The sequence below is a fragment of the Arachis hypogaea genome, chromosome 10 (assembly GCF_003086295.3).
Source record: "Arachis hypogaea cultivar Tifrunner chromosome 10, arahy.Tifrunner.gnm2.J5K5, whole genome shotgun sequence".
Classification (NCBI taxonomy): Eukaryota; Viridiplantae; Streptophyta; class Magnoliopsida; order Fabales; family Fabaceae; genus Arachis; species Arachis hypogaea.
In genome coordinates, this window is record NC_092045.1 from 8,930,150 (window position 1) to 8,946,461 (window position 16,312).

General features: G+C 31.9%; 1 protein-coding gene across 4 annotated transcripts; it reads left to right on the forward strand.

Annotated features, from left to right (window-relative positions):
- The first annotated feature begins 3,280 nt into the window (after positions 1-3,280).
- On the forward strand, positions 3,281-10,614 carry LOC112715079 (probable LRR receptor-like serine/threonine-protein kinase At1g67720). Of its 4 annotated transcripts, none has more exons than XM_025766828.3 (16): positions 3,281-3,638; positions 4,032-4,254; positions 4,792-5,118; positions 5,629-6,140; positions 6,282-6,408; positions 6,623-6,694; positions 6,797-6,865; positions 7,022-7,093; positions 7,252-7,320; positions 7,495-7,661; positions 7,738-7,988; positions 8,551-8,677; positions 8,758-8,823; positions 8,913-9,099; positions 9,197-9,329; positions 9,876-10,614. In XM_025766828.3, the coding sequence occupies exons 1-16, from the start codon at positions 3,566-3,568 to the stop codon at positions 10,206-10,208; spliced, it is 2,808 nt and encodes a 935-aa protein (XP_025622613.1). In that variant the 5' UTR covers positions 3,281-3,565; the 3' UTR covers positions 10,209-10,614. The 4 variants fall into 4 exon arrangements, with proteins under 4 accessions (XP_025622613.1, XP_025622614.1, XP_025622615.1 ...); XM_025766829.3 differs by having other exon boundaries at positions 8,761-8,823; XM_025766830.3 differs by lacking the exon at positions 6,797-6,865.
- Positions 10,615-16,312: the final 5,698 nt, after the last annotated feature.

Here is a 16,312-nt window from a genome sequence, read left to right on the forward strand (position 1 = left end):
GGTATATTCTCCTTACTTGAATTTGTTGACATGTAGGTAAAGGAGCTGTGCATCGTGCATCAAAATAATTAAATAATAATGTAAATATTAACATAATTTATATCAATATTTTTATTAAACTTATACTATTAGATTAATAGATTATCACTATAGGTTACTTTAATTTGGTACACTTCAAACCTGAAAAATAAAAAAGAAAATTGTATTCCAATTGACTTAAAATATAAAAAAAAAATCCAGCTGACTATTAAATACAGATTCAAATTAGGAAAGAAATAAAAAAAAAAATCTGCAGCTTGAAAAATCATAAGAAACTCAAGTTGCAAATAAAGAAAGAATAAGACAGTGCAGAAAATCTGTGTAAAATTGGACCACTGAATTGATTGCATTGAGATTAGATGGAGGGACCACATTCTTCCACAGCCTCTCTACAATATCTGCATTGCATGCTTTTTCAAACTTCAACAAAAATTAAAAAGCATAAAGACAACATGGTCCAAAGCAATGTTGCACCCTTGATAAGATTATGCGCTCTGAAAAAGCAATAATTAAAGTACATTACTATTACTATTATTATTATTAAAAAAAATAAAAACAAAAATTTTAGATGTCTAAATCTTTAAGTAACTAAATTTAACTAAATTGTTAAAAATAAAAATCACTCACACCACATACAAATGTGGGAACAAGTACATTAAAGTACATTACATATTATTATTAGAGAAAAGTTCTGGATACAAGTTATTAGGCCTTGTATGCTTTACAAGTTAATTAACGAATAAATCCTAAAAATGCGATATAAGGTCTACGTTCTTCTTTTTTTTCATCTTTCTCTTCTTCTTCTTCTTTTCTTTCGTTTCTTGCTTTTTCTTTCTCGTTCTTCTTCTTTTTGCACGTTCTTCTTCCTCTTCCTCTTCTTCTTCTTTTCTTTCGTTTCTTGCCTTCTCTTTCTCCTTCTTCTTCTTCTTGCTGCACGTTCTTCTTCCTCTTTTTGTTATTCTTCTTCATTTACGTGCTTTTCTCTCTGTTTTCTTTTTTCGTTATTCTCGGTTTCCATTTTTTTTGACATCAAACTCTGAAATCGTTTTTAAAGAAGAAGAAGCAGCAAAAGATGAGGAGGAAAAAGAGAAAGAGTTCTGAAATATGCATAAGGTGTACTTCAACGAATTTTGGGTGTATTTCTTAAATCCTTTGGGTGTATTTTTGTAATCCTTTGGGTGTATTTCTATAATCGTTTGGGTGAATTCATGTAACCGTTTGGGTGTATTTCTGTAATTCTTTGGGTGTATTTCTGTAATCGTTTAGGTGTATTTCTGAAGTTTCATGATCTTCAAATTTGGCAAGAAAATTGTTTTCATGGAGGAAGAAGAAGAAGAGTCGTTCATAATGCATGGTGAGTAGCGTGCGTTGGAAACAGGAAGTTATTGAATAACGTGCATTTTATTTACTCTTGAATGTGGAAGTGTGTAATGCGTTAATTAAGTGTAATGCATGTTTTATTGGACTTGTAAGACTTGTATGTATAGCAGGCCTCTAATAATTATTATTATTATTATTATTATTATTATTATTATTATTATTATTAAAAAATAAATATATCATTCTGATTTTAATAATATCACTTTTTTTATAAATTCATATAAATATATAATATAAAAATCATGTGTATATAAACATTGTCAAAAACAGAAACGTTATTATTATTAATATTATTATTGGGTTTGGTCATGCATGCCCTTTTAGCACATTTAAGGGTGTTCCTAATTTATAATCAAGTCATAGCATAGTTATTCAGTGCATATGACCCATCAATTTATTTATGACAATAAATTAAAAATAATAAGAGTACTATTGTTAAATACTTAATACCAAAGAAAAAAGAAGCATAACGTGATAGAGAATGATAAATATAATTAGTACAGCCTGTTATGTCTGTTTATGTTGTCCTATAAGGCAATATCAAGTTTTATTATACCCTGTAAGTCTTCGTTTTTGGGAGCTTCTTATAGTAAAAAGTAAAAACACAAGTGAGTGGGGCTCAAGTGTTTAATGCCAATCACTTTCATACATTGAGCTTAATTGTGACTTGTGTGTCACTCCTTTTTTTTTTTTTTTTTAAACAAGAGTGGGTAAAAGAGAAAGAAAGTTGCAAGGGTTTTAACACCAATGGTATCAATTAAGATTCCCAAAATATTTTTTTTATTTAACATATAATAAACAATTTAAAATTGTCAATACATGTATTGAAGATATTAGAAAGAAATTTACTATTAAAAATATTTAGTGTTTTTGAAGATATTATGAAATGTATAATACTTCAATAGAATTGTTTTTAATAACAAAATAATAGTTAACAAAGTTCAAAATGATATATGTATTTTTATTTACTCACAATCTTAGATATCTCTTATTTTTTTATAATACAATAGAATAATATTAGATAATCAACTTTTTTCAATTGATATATACATCATCTAATTTTTTTAATTATTTAATTTATCTTAAAATTTAAATTTTAAATAATAAACTTTTAAATCTAAATCTTAAATTATAAACCTAAATACTAAAATTAATTAGTGTTGCTAATTAAAAATTAGTTTTTTATATTTTTTCGACACAATAATATTATTTAAATATTTTTATGAACATTGCTAGGCGCCCTTTATAAAAAAAATTTGTAGAACAAAATTGTCGAATATCATAACAAATATCGGAATAATATACAAACATACTTAATAATAATATTACTACTAAGAGTGATAATAGTGTCTGAATCTGCAGATATTCACTCCGTCCCTATCCATTCGGAGCAGGTAATTACTCGCTCCAGTGCGATGCAAATTTTCTGGAGGACGAAATCTTAGGCGGGGTGAGACAGGGCAGAGTCAGATTTAGTTAATACCTGCCTCTACCCATCCCAATATATATATAATATATATAATTTTAATATATATAATATATATAAAATAATTAATAATATTATATTATATTTAAATTTTTATCTTATTTTATGTTATATATGTGATAATGTTTATATAAATTTTAAAATTTAATTTTATTTGTTGGATTTTAATAATTATAGATATGGGTACCTGCAGAAAGATTTAACTTTTTACTCCTCGTAAGTAGAAATAGGACCGATTCTATGCGAATTATTGTAGGATGAGACGAGTCGCGTAGAGGAAACACCCGTCTTATTGCCACCCCTAATAATAATAATAATAATAATAATAATAATAATAATAAAATGTATGAACACATCTAAAAGAAAAGAGAAAAAGGAGGGTCTGAAATCTTGTCCATTGTCCCAAAAGAAAAAGAAGATTCCAACGTCAATAAAAAGCTACACAAACGTGAGTGAACAATCAAAACAAACATATCAAAAAATAAATAAATATAAATAAATAAAATTAAAGAAGGGAGTGAAAACTTAAAAGTTAAGTGGGAAAAAAAAGGAAGAGCTGGTTGAGACTTGAAGATGCTGAACACATCAAAGCAGAAGTTAATTTCATCAATGACCCAAAATTCTTGATGCAAAATCTTTTAGCTTCCTCTTCCTACTTCAATGGCTTCATTTTCTCTCTTCTTCCTTTTTACACTTCTTCTACTACCACCGTATTCTCTTTGCCAACTTCAAGGTATGTATATATCTTCTTTTCTTTTCTTTTCTTTTTCACTGTGTAGTCATAGATATACTATCCAAAAACCAATGAACTTAGTTTTCAATTTCAGTTTCAATTCTGTCTTAGTTCAAGCAAATTAGAAATCACCATGCATGCCTAAACACCTGAACTTATGTAAGTTTATCAACGTAGAGATGAGAAATCCTGAAAGCTTGTTTGTGAGTTTTGAAGTGTGAAGTTTAGTCCCATTTATATTTCAAAACCCTAAGTTGAAAGCATATGCTTATTCTGTTTAATATCGTATTATTTTTGTGATGGAATGAAGAAAATAAAAATAAAAATAAAAATAAAAGCAAAATCATGAGGGGGCTCTAATTATGTGAGATCATTGTGATTTTGGGGATGCAGAATTTGTGAGCATTGACTGTGGTGGAACAAGCTACTACAATGATTCAACAACAGGGTTGCCATGGATTCCGGATTCTGAGATCATGAAACATGGCAAAGCTGTGGAAGTTCAAAACCCAAATAGTGGCAGCAATATGATTCCTCTTCAGTACAAGACAAGGAGGGACTTTCCAATAGACAGCAGAAAGTACTGTTACACACTGAAAACTGAGGAGAGGAGAAGGTATTGTTGCACGCATCGGTTAAGTTTCGATTAAATGAGACATCAATTTAAGGTTTTCGGTCAATATGTGACATTTGGCCCATGGTAGTTCCGTGAGTTTAATTTTGATGTATTGATAGTGTAAATTATCATCTACAGTCATTTAGTCGCATTCATTCTTCTGAATGTCCACTCATGCGGTGGTGCGACTAGTAGTTATTTTTGTTAATATGACAATACGTAGTTGGATACATGTGTAAAACATCTTTGCAATGAGGATGCATGAAAATTAAATCCTATTTTCTTACTTAATCTGTTACTCCTTCTGTCCGATAATATAGGTTATATTTTATGAAACTTTGTTCACCAATATAATTTGTTTGAATAGTATAAGGATGTTTCAATATACTTTTTCCATTACACCCCCTTTTCAGTGATTATCTACTCCAGTAGGCTTAATCTGTGTACTTTTCCCAAAAGTGACTTATATTTGTGAACCGAGGGGGTAATTTGTATGCTTCTCAATTTTGGTGTATGCTAATCGCTTGAACCGAACAGGTACCTTGTCAGAGCAAGTTTTCAGTATGGGAACTTGGGAGATGGAGACACATACCCTCAATTTCTGCTCTTCTTGGATGCAACAAAATGGGCCACTGTGTCAGTCTATGATGCATCAAGGGTCTATGTGAAGGAGATGATTTTCAGAGCACCCTCGGACTCTGTTGATGTTTGCATGTGTTGTGCCACCACTGGCTCTCCATTCATATCCACACTGGAGCTTAGGCCCTTGAATGTGTCAATGTATGCCACGGACTTCGAGGATGATTTCTTCTTGAAAGTGGCTGCAAGGATTAACTTTGGTGCTACTAGTGAGCATGCTGTCAGGTTCGCAAGCTAAACCCCGCTTCAAAATTCTCTATTTTGCATATGTTGTATAGCATTTGGTAAGTAAACCACTGTTTTGATCCTTGAAAGACTAGTTTGTTCACAAAATGGTTGCTCTAAGATTGATAGTGATCCTGTAGTAAAAGGTTTATTCTGCTCGACAAATCCACCTAAGATGAGAACTATTTTTGTCAGTAAACTAATGTTTCAAGGGCCAAAACGACGGTTTACTCAAACTACGTAACCGGAAAAGGTACCACGGGATAATTATCAATCTCTCGGTTACTATTTTGTTAGAAAACTAATCTTTCGAGAGATGTAGTTTACTCAGCTTTAACCACAAGGATTAGAAACTTTCTAAAACTTGACCTCAGAGACCTTAGCTAAACTTCTTGCAGCATGCGGCATGGCAAGCTTGATAGGGGAAAATGGATAAAAGGATTTTTTTTCCTTTTGGTACCTTTACCTTGATTTATTTATGATTATTTTAACAAGTACTTAATATATCAGGTATCCAGATGATCCATATGATAGAATCTGGGATTCGGATCTCATTAAAAGACAAAATTTTCTTGTTGGGGTGGCCCCAGGCACAATTAGAATTAACACAACAAAGAACATAAATATACAGACAAGGGAATACCCTCCTGTTAAAGTGATGCAAACCGCGGTTGTAGGCACAAAACGGGTACTCAGCTACAGATTGAACCTTGAAGACTTCCCTGCCAATGCTAGAGCTTACGCATATTTTGCGGAGATCCAAGATCTCGGTAAGAACGAGACCCGAAAATTCAAATTGGAGCAACCTTATATACCTGACTATAGCAATGCAGTGGTTAACATAGCTGAGAATGCAAATGGTAGCTACACTCTATATGAACCAAGTTATATGAATGTGAGTCTGGATTTTGTTCTTTCCTTCTCCTTTGCTAAGACCAGGGATTCTACTCAAGGACCTCTTCTAAATGCAATGGAAATAAGCAAATATGTTGAAATCGCTTCCAAAACTGACAAAGAAGATGGTAAGCTTTTAATATCAGTATATATTTTGCGAAAATAACTTTTGGAGCATGGGTAGTATACCATATTATATGAATCAGTATATGACTAAGTACATACTGATATAATCATTTAACTTACATAAACATACTTTCATTTTGCAGTAAATGTAATAAATGTGTTTCGCTACTTGTCTTCTGATACTGACCCAAATAATGGGGATCCCTGTGTTCCAACACCCTGGGAGTCGGTTAATTGTAGTGCAACTACCCCTCCAAGAATCACAAAGATGTAATATCTCCATATCTTTTATTTAACCTGAAACTTCAAGAATGGTGAAATTAAACACAAACAATGCTGGATTCTGAAAGTTTAAGCCTGATGTTAGAATCACTTATAAGATATTTGAAATGTTCAAAAAATATATTACATTCTAAATGTATACTGCTTTACTGAAAGTTCAAAAAGTGCAATATTTTTACTAATTCTAAAAATTTTGTAATAGAAACCTGTCAAGAAGGAATGTGAAAGGTGAAATTCCACAAGAGCTCAACAACATGGAAGCATTGACAGAGTTGTAAGTTGAATCATCCTTTTTTTTTGGGGGGGGGGGGGGAGTAATTTTGATTTTTCTTCTTTAGTTTACTTTTCTTTTGTAATATTGTTCTCATTTCCTTAGGTGGTTAGATGGTAACTTGCTTACAGGAACACTACCTGACATGAGCAATCTTATCAATCTAAACATTGTGTACGTTCAGTTTCACACACAGCATTCATTTATTTATATTTTTGAGGGCTCTGTGATGGAACCAAGAATCAATATTTTGTAAATGGCCCTTCTTTGAGTTTTTCTCCGTGCCTTTTTTCTTGTTTTCTCATTTTATTTTCAACTAATGACATGCAGGCATTTAGAGAACAACAAATTGACTGGTCCATTACCGTCTTACTTGGGTAGTTTGCCAAATTTGCAAGCACTGTAAGTAGCAGTTAATCTTTAAAATTTATCATTTCTACTTCTAGAACAACTCAACAGATTTTCATACTTAGCCCTTTACGGTCACTATTTTGATGTATATACTTCTTAGATTGTTACCTCTGTCAGATCTTTATGGATCGTCTGTGAATATTTGACAGGTTTATACAGAATAACTCATTTAGCGGAGAAATACCAACAGGACTATTATCTGGAAAAATCATTTTCAAGTGAGTATGCTCAGCAACTTGATGATTTTACTAGCATTAATCCCACTTACTACCGATGCCGAACAGCCACCGAGACTAATTTAAAGTAACTTCAGTATGAACATAATAGGATGAGTATCTTTTCATATTCGGTATGCAGATTGAAGTAATGACCATGTTTATTTTCACTTCCAGCTATGATAATAATCCTGAACTACATAGAGGGAACAAGAAGCATTTTCAGTTGATACTAGGAGCTTCAATTGGAATACTAGTAATATTATTACTATTATTCTTAACAAGTCTTCTGCTAATGCATAATGCACGGAGAAAGGCGTCTAAACAGAAATGTGATGAAAAAGGTTTGTCGTATGAGTCAAAATCTAGTACTTGGTAAATACTCAAGCTCTTCCATCTAAGTGTTATTGTGTGGTGCAGGGATTTCCAGAGGTAGTACAAAGCCATTGACCGGATATTCATTCGGTAAGGGTGGGACTTTAATGGATGAGGGTACTGCTTACTATATTTCACTTTCGGAGTTGAAAGAAGCTACTAATAACTTTTCGAGGAAAATCGGGAAAGGAAGCTTTGGATCTGTCTACTATGGGAGAATGAAAGATGGAAAGGAGATTGCGGTTAAGACTATGACTGATCCATCCAGCCATGGGAACCAACAATTTGTGACTGAGGTAGCATTTCCATATTTCATATTTGAATTCCAATATACAATGAGTTCTGAAAAATCTACTATTATAAGTTGTTACCTGCTTTCAATCAAAAGATAATGTATGCTCCTCTAATTTTTATTAGCATAGCATGTTCCTAGTTTAGAACCCCTTTTTTATCTTTTGTTTTGTTTTATCATTTTTCTAATTTTCTTTATGAATGTCTTTATCTTGTCATTCAGATATTATTTTACTTTTAATCAATGAACAATTTGTCCAATTAATAGATTGAAATTGAATGATTGATCTCTAAATTGTTGGATTTTTCTCGTTCATTGTTGAATGTTTTTTGCTTTGACTCAACCCACATGTATTTCTCTTAATCTAAGAAGCAAAGATAGGAATTGTGAAAATGCAAATATATTAGAATTAGAAATAGAAACTATGAAATCTTAATTCCAGCTAAGTTCTAAAAATGCAGAAAGTCTACTTTGCAATACAAATATTTTACTACGGTTAGAGAAACTAGAAAAATATGACAGAAAGCTTAAATTTTAAGCTCATTGATTGCATATCATAAATGCAGGTAGCTCTCCTCTCAAGAATTCATCACAGAAACTTGGTTCCTTTGATTGGATATTGTGAAGAAGAATATCAGAATATTCTTGTTTACGAGTACATGCACAATGGCACATTAAGGGATCACCTTCATGGTCTAATTCCACTCCCTCATATTCATTTATTTTTATTTATTGGAAGTTGTGAGATGATGTATATTTCGATGTTTTGACAGAAGGTTCGAGTCAGAAACAATTAGACTGGTTAGCACGGCTTCGGATTGCAGAAGATGCAGCGAAAGGTTGATTAATCAATTTCTTGGTCCATAGGTAAACTTAGTAATTTACTATCAAAATTAATATTCAAAAGTGAAATTTTCTATTTCTGTAGGCCTTGAATACCTGCACACAGGATGCAATCCTAGTATTATTCACCGAGATGTAAAGACGAGCAATATTCTCCTCGACATCAATATGAGAGCGAAAGTGTCAGATTTTGGACTATCAAGGTTAGCTGAAGAAGATTTGACTCATATATCAAGTGTTGCAAGAGGAACTGTAGGCTACCTGGATCCTGAGTAAGCTATGAGTCTCATGCATGATCAGTGATATCTTTGTTAGGGTAATATGTTAAACTAAGTTTCTATGTGTTCGGATTTTTTTTTTAATGAACAGGTACTATGCAAGTCAACAATTAACCGAAAAGAGTGACGTATATAGTTTTGGAGTTGTTATGCTGGAATTGATATCTGGAAGAAAGCCGGTGTCACCAGAAGATTATGGTCCTGAAATGAATATAGTTCATTGGGTATGTGTGATTTATTATTTTTCTTTAGTACTTTAGTCTCACCATGGTTTCCAAACAAAAGCTGAAGTAAAACTGAATAAGAAAATATACAGAAGACAAAGTAGTCCAAGATTTGAAGGTGACGACTTCGTCCTTCACTATTACCTTCTTGGACAAGTTCATCACTTACATGTACGGATTTTGTAAGGACGGACTAAATTATCACCCTTTTCGATTGCCCGGGGACAATTTTATAATTTTAAAACCATGAGGGACGAGATGTGGAGCCTTGGAGCAACTTCAAGCCATGAAAACAGCCACGGATATATTTATCAGATCATGCTGCATACATTACACCCTTTGGGTGTGGCCCTTTCTTGGATCCTGTGTTAATACGGGATGTTTGTGCACCGGGCTGTCTTTTTTAAAAAAAAAAAGACATCAGGGATGACTTTATCTTCCATGTTTTTGGCCAATGACGAAATTGGAAGTTCACTCAAAAGAAAAAGATAGCAACTAGTCCAACTAGAAAATTTTTTCACCACTTTGAAAATCATTGTTTTGCAGGCAAGATCCTTAATCCAAAAAGGCGACGTGGTAAGCATCATGGATCCATCCCTGGTTGGGAATGTCAAGACCGAGTCGGTTTGGAGGGTTGCTGAAATTGCCATGCAATGTGTGGAGCAACATGGTTTCTCCAGACCAAGAATGCAAGAAGTGATTTTAGCCATACAAGATGCCTCCAGGATTGAGAAAGGTTCATCAGAAAATCACCTAAAATTATCATCTTTATCTTCAGGTAGCTCAAAACCACAATCTTCAAGGAAAACATTACTTACAAGTTTTCTTGAAATTGAAACCCCTGACTTGTCACAAGGTTGTCTCCCATCAGCAAGATAAACATCTTTTCTAAGGAGAAAGTTTATGCTATGACCTTAACCAGAAATCTTGGACTATGCAAAAACTCAAAAGGAGAAAGTTTTGCACCCCAAGTAATCTTACCCAACTTGATTGGAGGATAATTTGGTTTTGACCAAAAAAGATGATGTTATGGTATAATTTAGTCAAGTGTTGTATTGCACTGCTTACTATGTTTATATCATAGTGAAACTCACTGGCTAGTGGCTAGTGATATATGATGATACCTTTAAATCTTATAACCAATGAAATTGTAATATTCTACCTTCTTTATCTGTATTTGGCAATTTTTCATGTATTAAATGGGTTATTCTGATTTAATTAGCCTACTTGTAAACTGGAAAATGAATAAGGGTATATTTTTCGGTATAATATTATTTTTCTCAAATTTTCTGTTTTGGGTCTGCATATTCTTTTCCTAGTTAAAAGCAGAGCTATCAAAATGAGTCGACTCGATTTGCTCATAAAAATGGATGAGTCTAATCAATAAAAATACAACTCGTTTATAAACGGACCATTTTAAGCGGGTTCAAGTGAATCGGTCATTAGTCTATTGTCTTCTTTTTCAATATATAGTCTTATTGTTGTATAATATTAATTTCTTAACTAAATTTTGCAGACTTTAGTTAATTAAGTATGAAAAAATATATAAATGTATCATAAAATCTTTTGACTCGAACATTAACTAAAAAAGATTTTTTTAACTTAATAATTTAGGTTTATTAAAAGATAAATAATAAAAAATGTGCGAAATAAGTCAACTTATTTATTGATCAGCTAGTGTCGAATTCAATTATGGCTCAGCCTAGGTTGATTCGAATTCGGTCGTCCACCCATTTCCCAGGTATAACTAAGGTTCAGTTTTCTCATAATCTAAACTGAAACTATACCAAACTATTTTAAATAGTTTAAAAACTGAATCAAACTATTTTGTTACATAAAAAATTAATTTTAAACCAATTTACGATAGTACAATACAATGTATTAATTTAAATTAGTTCATAAAAATAAAACTAGTTTTAATTAAAAAAACTTATTTAAATTAATTTATAAATTAAAACTAGTTTTAACATATAAAAAAAATAATTTTTACAGTCTCTCTCTCTTCTCTCTCTTCTTAGACTATCTATAATAGAAAATTCATCTCAGTTTTTATTTATGACCCACCTGTCATAAAAAGTAACCCGACATCAGTTTTTACGTCATAAACAGTAAATAGGAACTTGTTTGGTAGGTCGGTGCCTGAACGGGTCGAAGATGTAGTGTATGCGGGGGTGATAGGAGACCTGGATCCGGGTCGCACGTGTGTGATTGGACCTCTTAGGCTAACGTTGAAAGGAGAGGAATAGAGCTTCACGACCTCTCGGGTTGATGGAGTGATGAGAGGAGAAGCCACCTGCAAAAGGGATTCTGACGCTCAAGTCAGAATCCGTACAAGGTGGCAGAAAAGATGAGGGAGGGTTAGGTGACGTACCTCGAGGGAGGGGTAGGGCCCTCCCTTTATATAGTCTGCAACTAGGGCGGGTCTCACAGGAGCAAACTCACCTTTCAAGAAACTTCCTTCCCCGACTGTCGTGTACCTCGAGGAGGGGGAGGTGGTGTCTCGAGTTTCCTCTTGATTCGGGTTTTGCATACCCGTCTGATCGGCCGGCCGAACCAGGGTATTGGACCAGCTGGACCGGGCTGGAACAGAACAGAACTCAAAGCATCTTTCTTCTCCATTAGGAGAAACAAACTTTAGTCCTTATTATGATCCCACTTAATTAATTAATTAAAAGTAATTAAAATTAATGTTGTTACTATTTTTTTACAATAATGTTATTAAAATTTATAAATTCAAAAATAATTCAATATTAAAAAATATTAAAATAGATAACTTGAATTTGGTTAGTATTTTAAATTTTATAAATAAAAATAAATAATCCAACCAAAAATTATTTTGTAATATGTAAAAATTAAATTTATTTTTTATGTAAATAAATTTAATTAATTATGATTTTATATAAATATTTATTTTTATAATAATTAATTAAATAATAAAATCATAATTAATTAATAAATAATTATATTAATTTATTATAATTATTAATAAATTAAGTATAATTTTATATTATTATTTATTTTAAAAATAACTTGCCACAAGGTATCATTAGACATTAGAGTATGTCCAATGGTAAACAAATGAAAGTCCCATTTACTATTTGTCTCACAAAAAATGGAGACTAAGGTTGGAGCAAAATGAAGATGAGTTCCATCACAATTTTCAAAGCAAGCAAAGTCCTGCTCAGAGGGACTTGGTTTCTTTTGATTTTAATCAATAATATTCTAACATGAGGCAATTAAATTAAAAAAAATTGAATAATATTTTATTAATAAAATTAACAATATTTTATATAGGGTTAAGTAATAATTTTGTCCCTAAGGTTGGGTGAAAATCAAAATCGTCCCCAACTTTTTTTTTGTTATTAAAATCATCCTCAACGTTACAAAACGTTATAAAATTATCCTTTTTCTACTTCAATTTTATTTTTTTACCAAATTACCCTTAATAAATAATAAAAATAATTAAAAATAATATTAAAAAATTAAAACAAAACCTTCCTCCCACCCCCCCACCCCACTCTTGTAACCCCCCACCCCCTTCTTCATGCCCTTCTCTTCAAAACCCCAACCCCAATTCCAACCTCAATTTTTCTTCTCTCCGTTTCCGCCGCCCTACTTATTCGTTTCTAGGGTTCGCCGCCGTCGTCGCGTCGTCATCGGGAGGGGGGACTCCGCCGGCACTACTTCTTCTTCTCTGACTGCCTCTACTTCTTTTTCTGCCTCTTCTTCTTCTGCTGCTTCTTCTTTTGCTTCTGCTTGAATTTCTGTTTCTGCTTGAACTTTTGCTTTTGGTTGAGTTTATGCTTCTTCTTCTGTGATTTTTTAATTTTTTTTAATTTCTATTCTTTTGCTGTTTTTGGATCTGAAAACTGAAATTGTAGTGGATGATTATTGAATTATTGTTTATTGAAATTGCTGTGATTATTTAAATTGTTATGCTTCTTCTGCCTCTAAATTTTTTGTTGATTTATTTTGTGAATGTTACTATTAATTTATTTTAGGACTATTGTTGTTGGTGAAAAAAAAGTGTCGTGAATAATAAATGGCTATGGTGGCAGTGGTGATGGTGGTGAGGAAAGGGAGAAGGAGGAGGTGGAAAGGGATTGGGGAAGAGTGAGAAGAGGAAGGAGATTAGGGAAGAGTGAGAAGCTAGAAGGGGATTGGGAAAGAGTGAAAAGAGGAAGGGGAAGAGGGGTGGGTGCCCTCCAGCAGTAGTAATTGCCGCGGCGAAGGTGAGAAAAAGAGGGTGGCGGTGAAGAGTAGAAGGAAGGGGATTGGGGGAGGGGTGGGGGGAGAGACCGAAGAGATGTTGGAGAGTGGGTGGGGGTGGGGTTTTGCTCTTTTTTTAAAAATATTATTTTTATTAATAATAAAAGATAATTTGGTAAAAAAAATAAAATTGAAGTAGAAAATGACGATTTTATAACGTTTTGTAACGCTAAGGATGATTTTAATAACAAAAAAATGTCAGGAACAATTTTGATTTTCACCCCAAATTTTAAGAACGAAAACAATACTTAACCTTTTTATATACGTATAAAAGATAAACGTTGCATAATATGTTAACTATACATATATTTTACTTATATAATTAAATATTATAATTATTTATAAATTAAATATGATTTAATTATTTAATATAATTATTTAAAAATTTATATTAAATAATTAAATTATATTTAATTTATTAATAATTATAATAATTAATTATAATTCTATTTAATTAATAATTTATATTAATTATTTAAATTATAATTAATATAAATAATTAAATTAATATTAAATATTAATTATATTATTATATTAAATTATAATTAATTAAATTTATTTACATAAAAAAATTTTAATTTTTTACATATTATAAAATAATTTTTTTGGTGAGTAGTTTATTTTTATGTATAAAATTTGAAATACTAACCACATTACAAAACTAGCCGTTACTATATTACCGTTATTATTAATAAATTAATATTTTGTTACTCTATATATACTACTTACATACACTTCTATTCTCACACTTTCTTCTACTCTTTTTCATCTTCTTTCAAATTTTATGAAATCAAAGTTCTAATGCTACTATTTTTTGTTCAGAAAAATGAAACTAAATCAACTCAACTCTTTTTTCTATTACTTACAAAACTTTTTTCAAACTCCAAATACCCAACAATCTCAAATCTCAAACTCTCAAATTCTAAATCAAAACTTCACACTACCAAATATATTTTAAAATCCAAATCCACAAAATCTTCCTAAATTTAATTTTCAAACTCCTTATAATAATCAATTTCCTAAACCACAAAATCAAAATTCACAAATACCACGTTTTGTATTTTCATCCATATTTAATCCTTCTATTGGAAATGTTGCTCCAACATTCTTGCCGTTTTCAACTCAATTCAGTGCATCGAGACATAGCTCATCTAATGTTGGTAGCTCTTCTAGCCCATCCCCTCAGACTCCGATACAATGTAGTCCAAATTCACAATATTCAAATTTTGCCAACTCTCGCGGATTAGATGCTATCGACCTCAATGAAGATGACATTGAAAGTTGTAGGCAAGATAGTATTCAACACTGGCAATGGAAAGAGGATGAGATGTTGATCGGTGCATGGTTGAATATTTCAACCGACCCTATAGTTGCATGTAAGAAACGATGGTATAAGATCAACAAAGCAATTGCACAATTTGCTGGTTGCTACGATCAAACTAGTCGAAACATAAGGAGTAGTTCGAATACTGATGATATAAAGGAGTTTTCCTATAAACTTTTGTTTTGTCAATTTGTAGCAAATCGATGGTGGTTCGATATCTAGTGATCTGGGAGCGAAACCTACTCCTCTTTGAAGGTACCAGTTTTCTAAAAGTGTATCAAAGTGTCTTTGATTAGACGAATATTGGGATAAAAGATAAATTAAAATTTTTAAATCAATGAAAGAAACAAAAGAAATAAAGTTTTCGAAAAGAAAATATGCTGAAATCTGAAAGGGATGCGTTGAAATTAAAAGAAAGCAGTAAAGTGCCTTCAACTGAGTCAAAGGGCTTTGACATAAAAATTAGAAGTGTAGAAATGTAAACTGGACATTGAAATTAAAGGATACTTGAAAGATAAACTTGCTTGAAAAATAAAGTTTACAAGAAGATAAATTGAAAGAGTAAAAAGATGGAAGGAACCCTATAGAAAAGTAACTCAATTGCAGACTCAGGAAATCTCTGGGGATGTGAGTGTGCTTGAGTATTTTCTGAGTTAAAGTTCTAACCCTTATTCCCTAAAACCTTCTAATATTTATAATCCACTTTTGTAACTGACAATTAATTACAAAAACACAACTTTAAATGCATACTCCTCGATAATAGTTCCTGCTCTTTGGCTGATAAATGCTTACTCATAAATTTTTCACATGGGAAATGTCTTCAACTTCTCCACTTACATAACAGCTCAATCTTCTTTTCGAAATAACTTATTCAATTACTTTTTTCGAATACTTGACCGACTTGACCTGTTCGATTTGATAAAATATTTCGAAATCAAATTTGCATCGAGTACCTCCAGCCAATGCCTGCACATGCATCTTTTCGAAAACCACTTAAATCTTCGAATTCTTTGCTACTTTGACCTACCTTACCTTAGTCAAAAAATATTTTTCGATCAACAATTTTATTCCACACATTATGGTCAGAAATTTACTTTTGAAAGGCATTGAAATATGCTTCGTTTGGAGTAAAAATGGAGAAGCCAACTACCTATACAGAGTGGAGGCTCAAAGAGAACCAAGGTTAGTGCAATTGGAGTATACTCATCCTCATTAAACTCAGAAATACCGTTGGCTGACGAACCCGGTGTGGACTCTCCCATTCACCCACAAGGATCAAAGAAAAGCAAGCAAAAAAGTAAGGGAAAAGCATAAATGTCTGAAGATTTTAGCGAAAAAATCATTGGTTATTAAAAAACTATCTCTCATGGAAAATATTAAGAATGTTAGA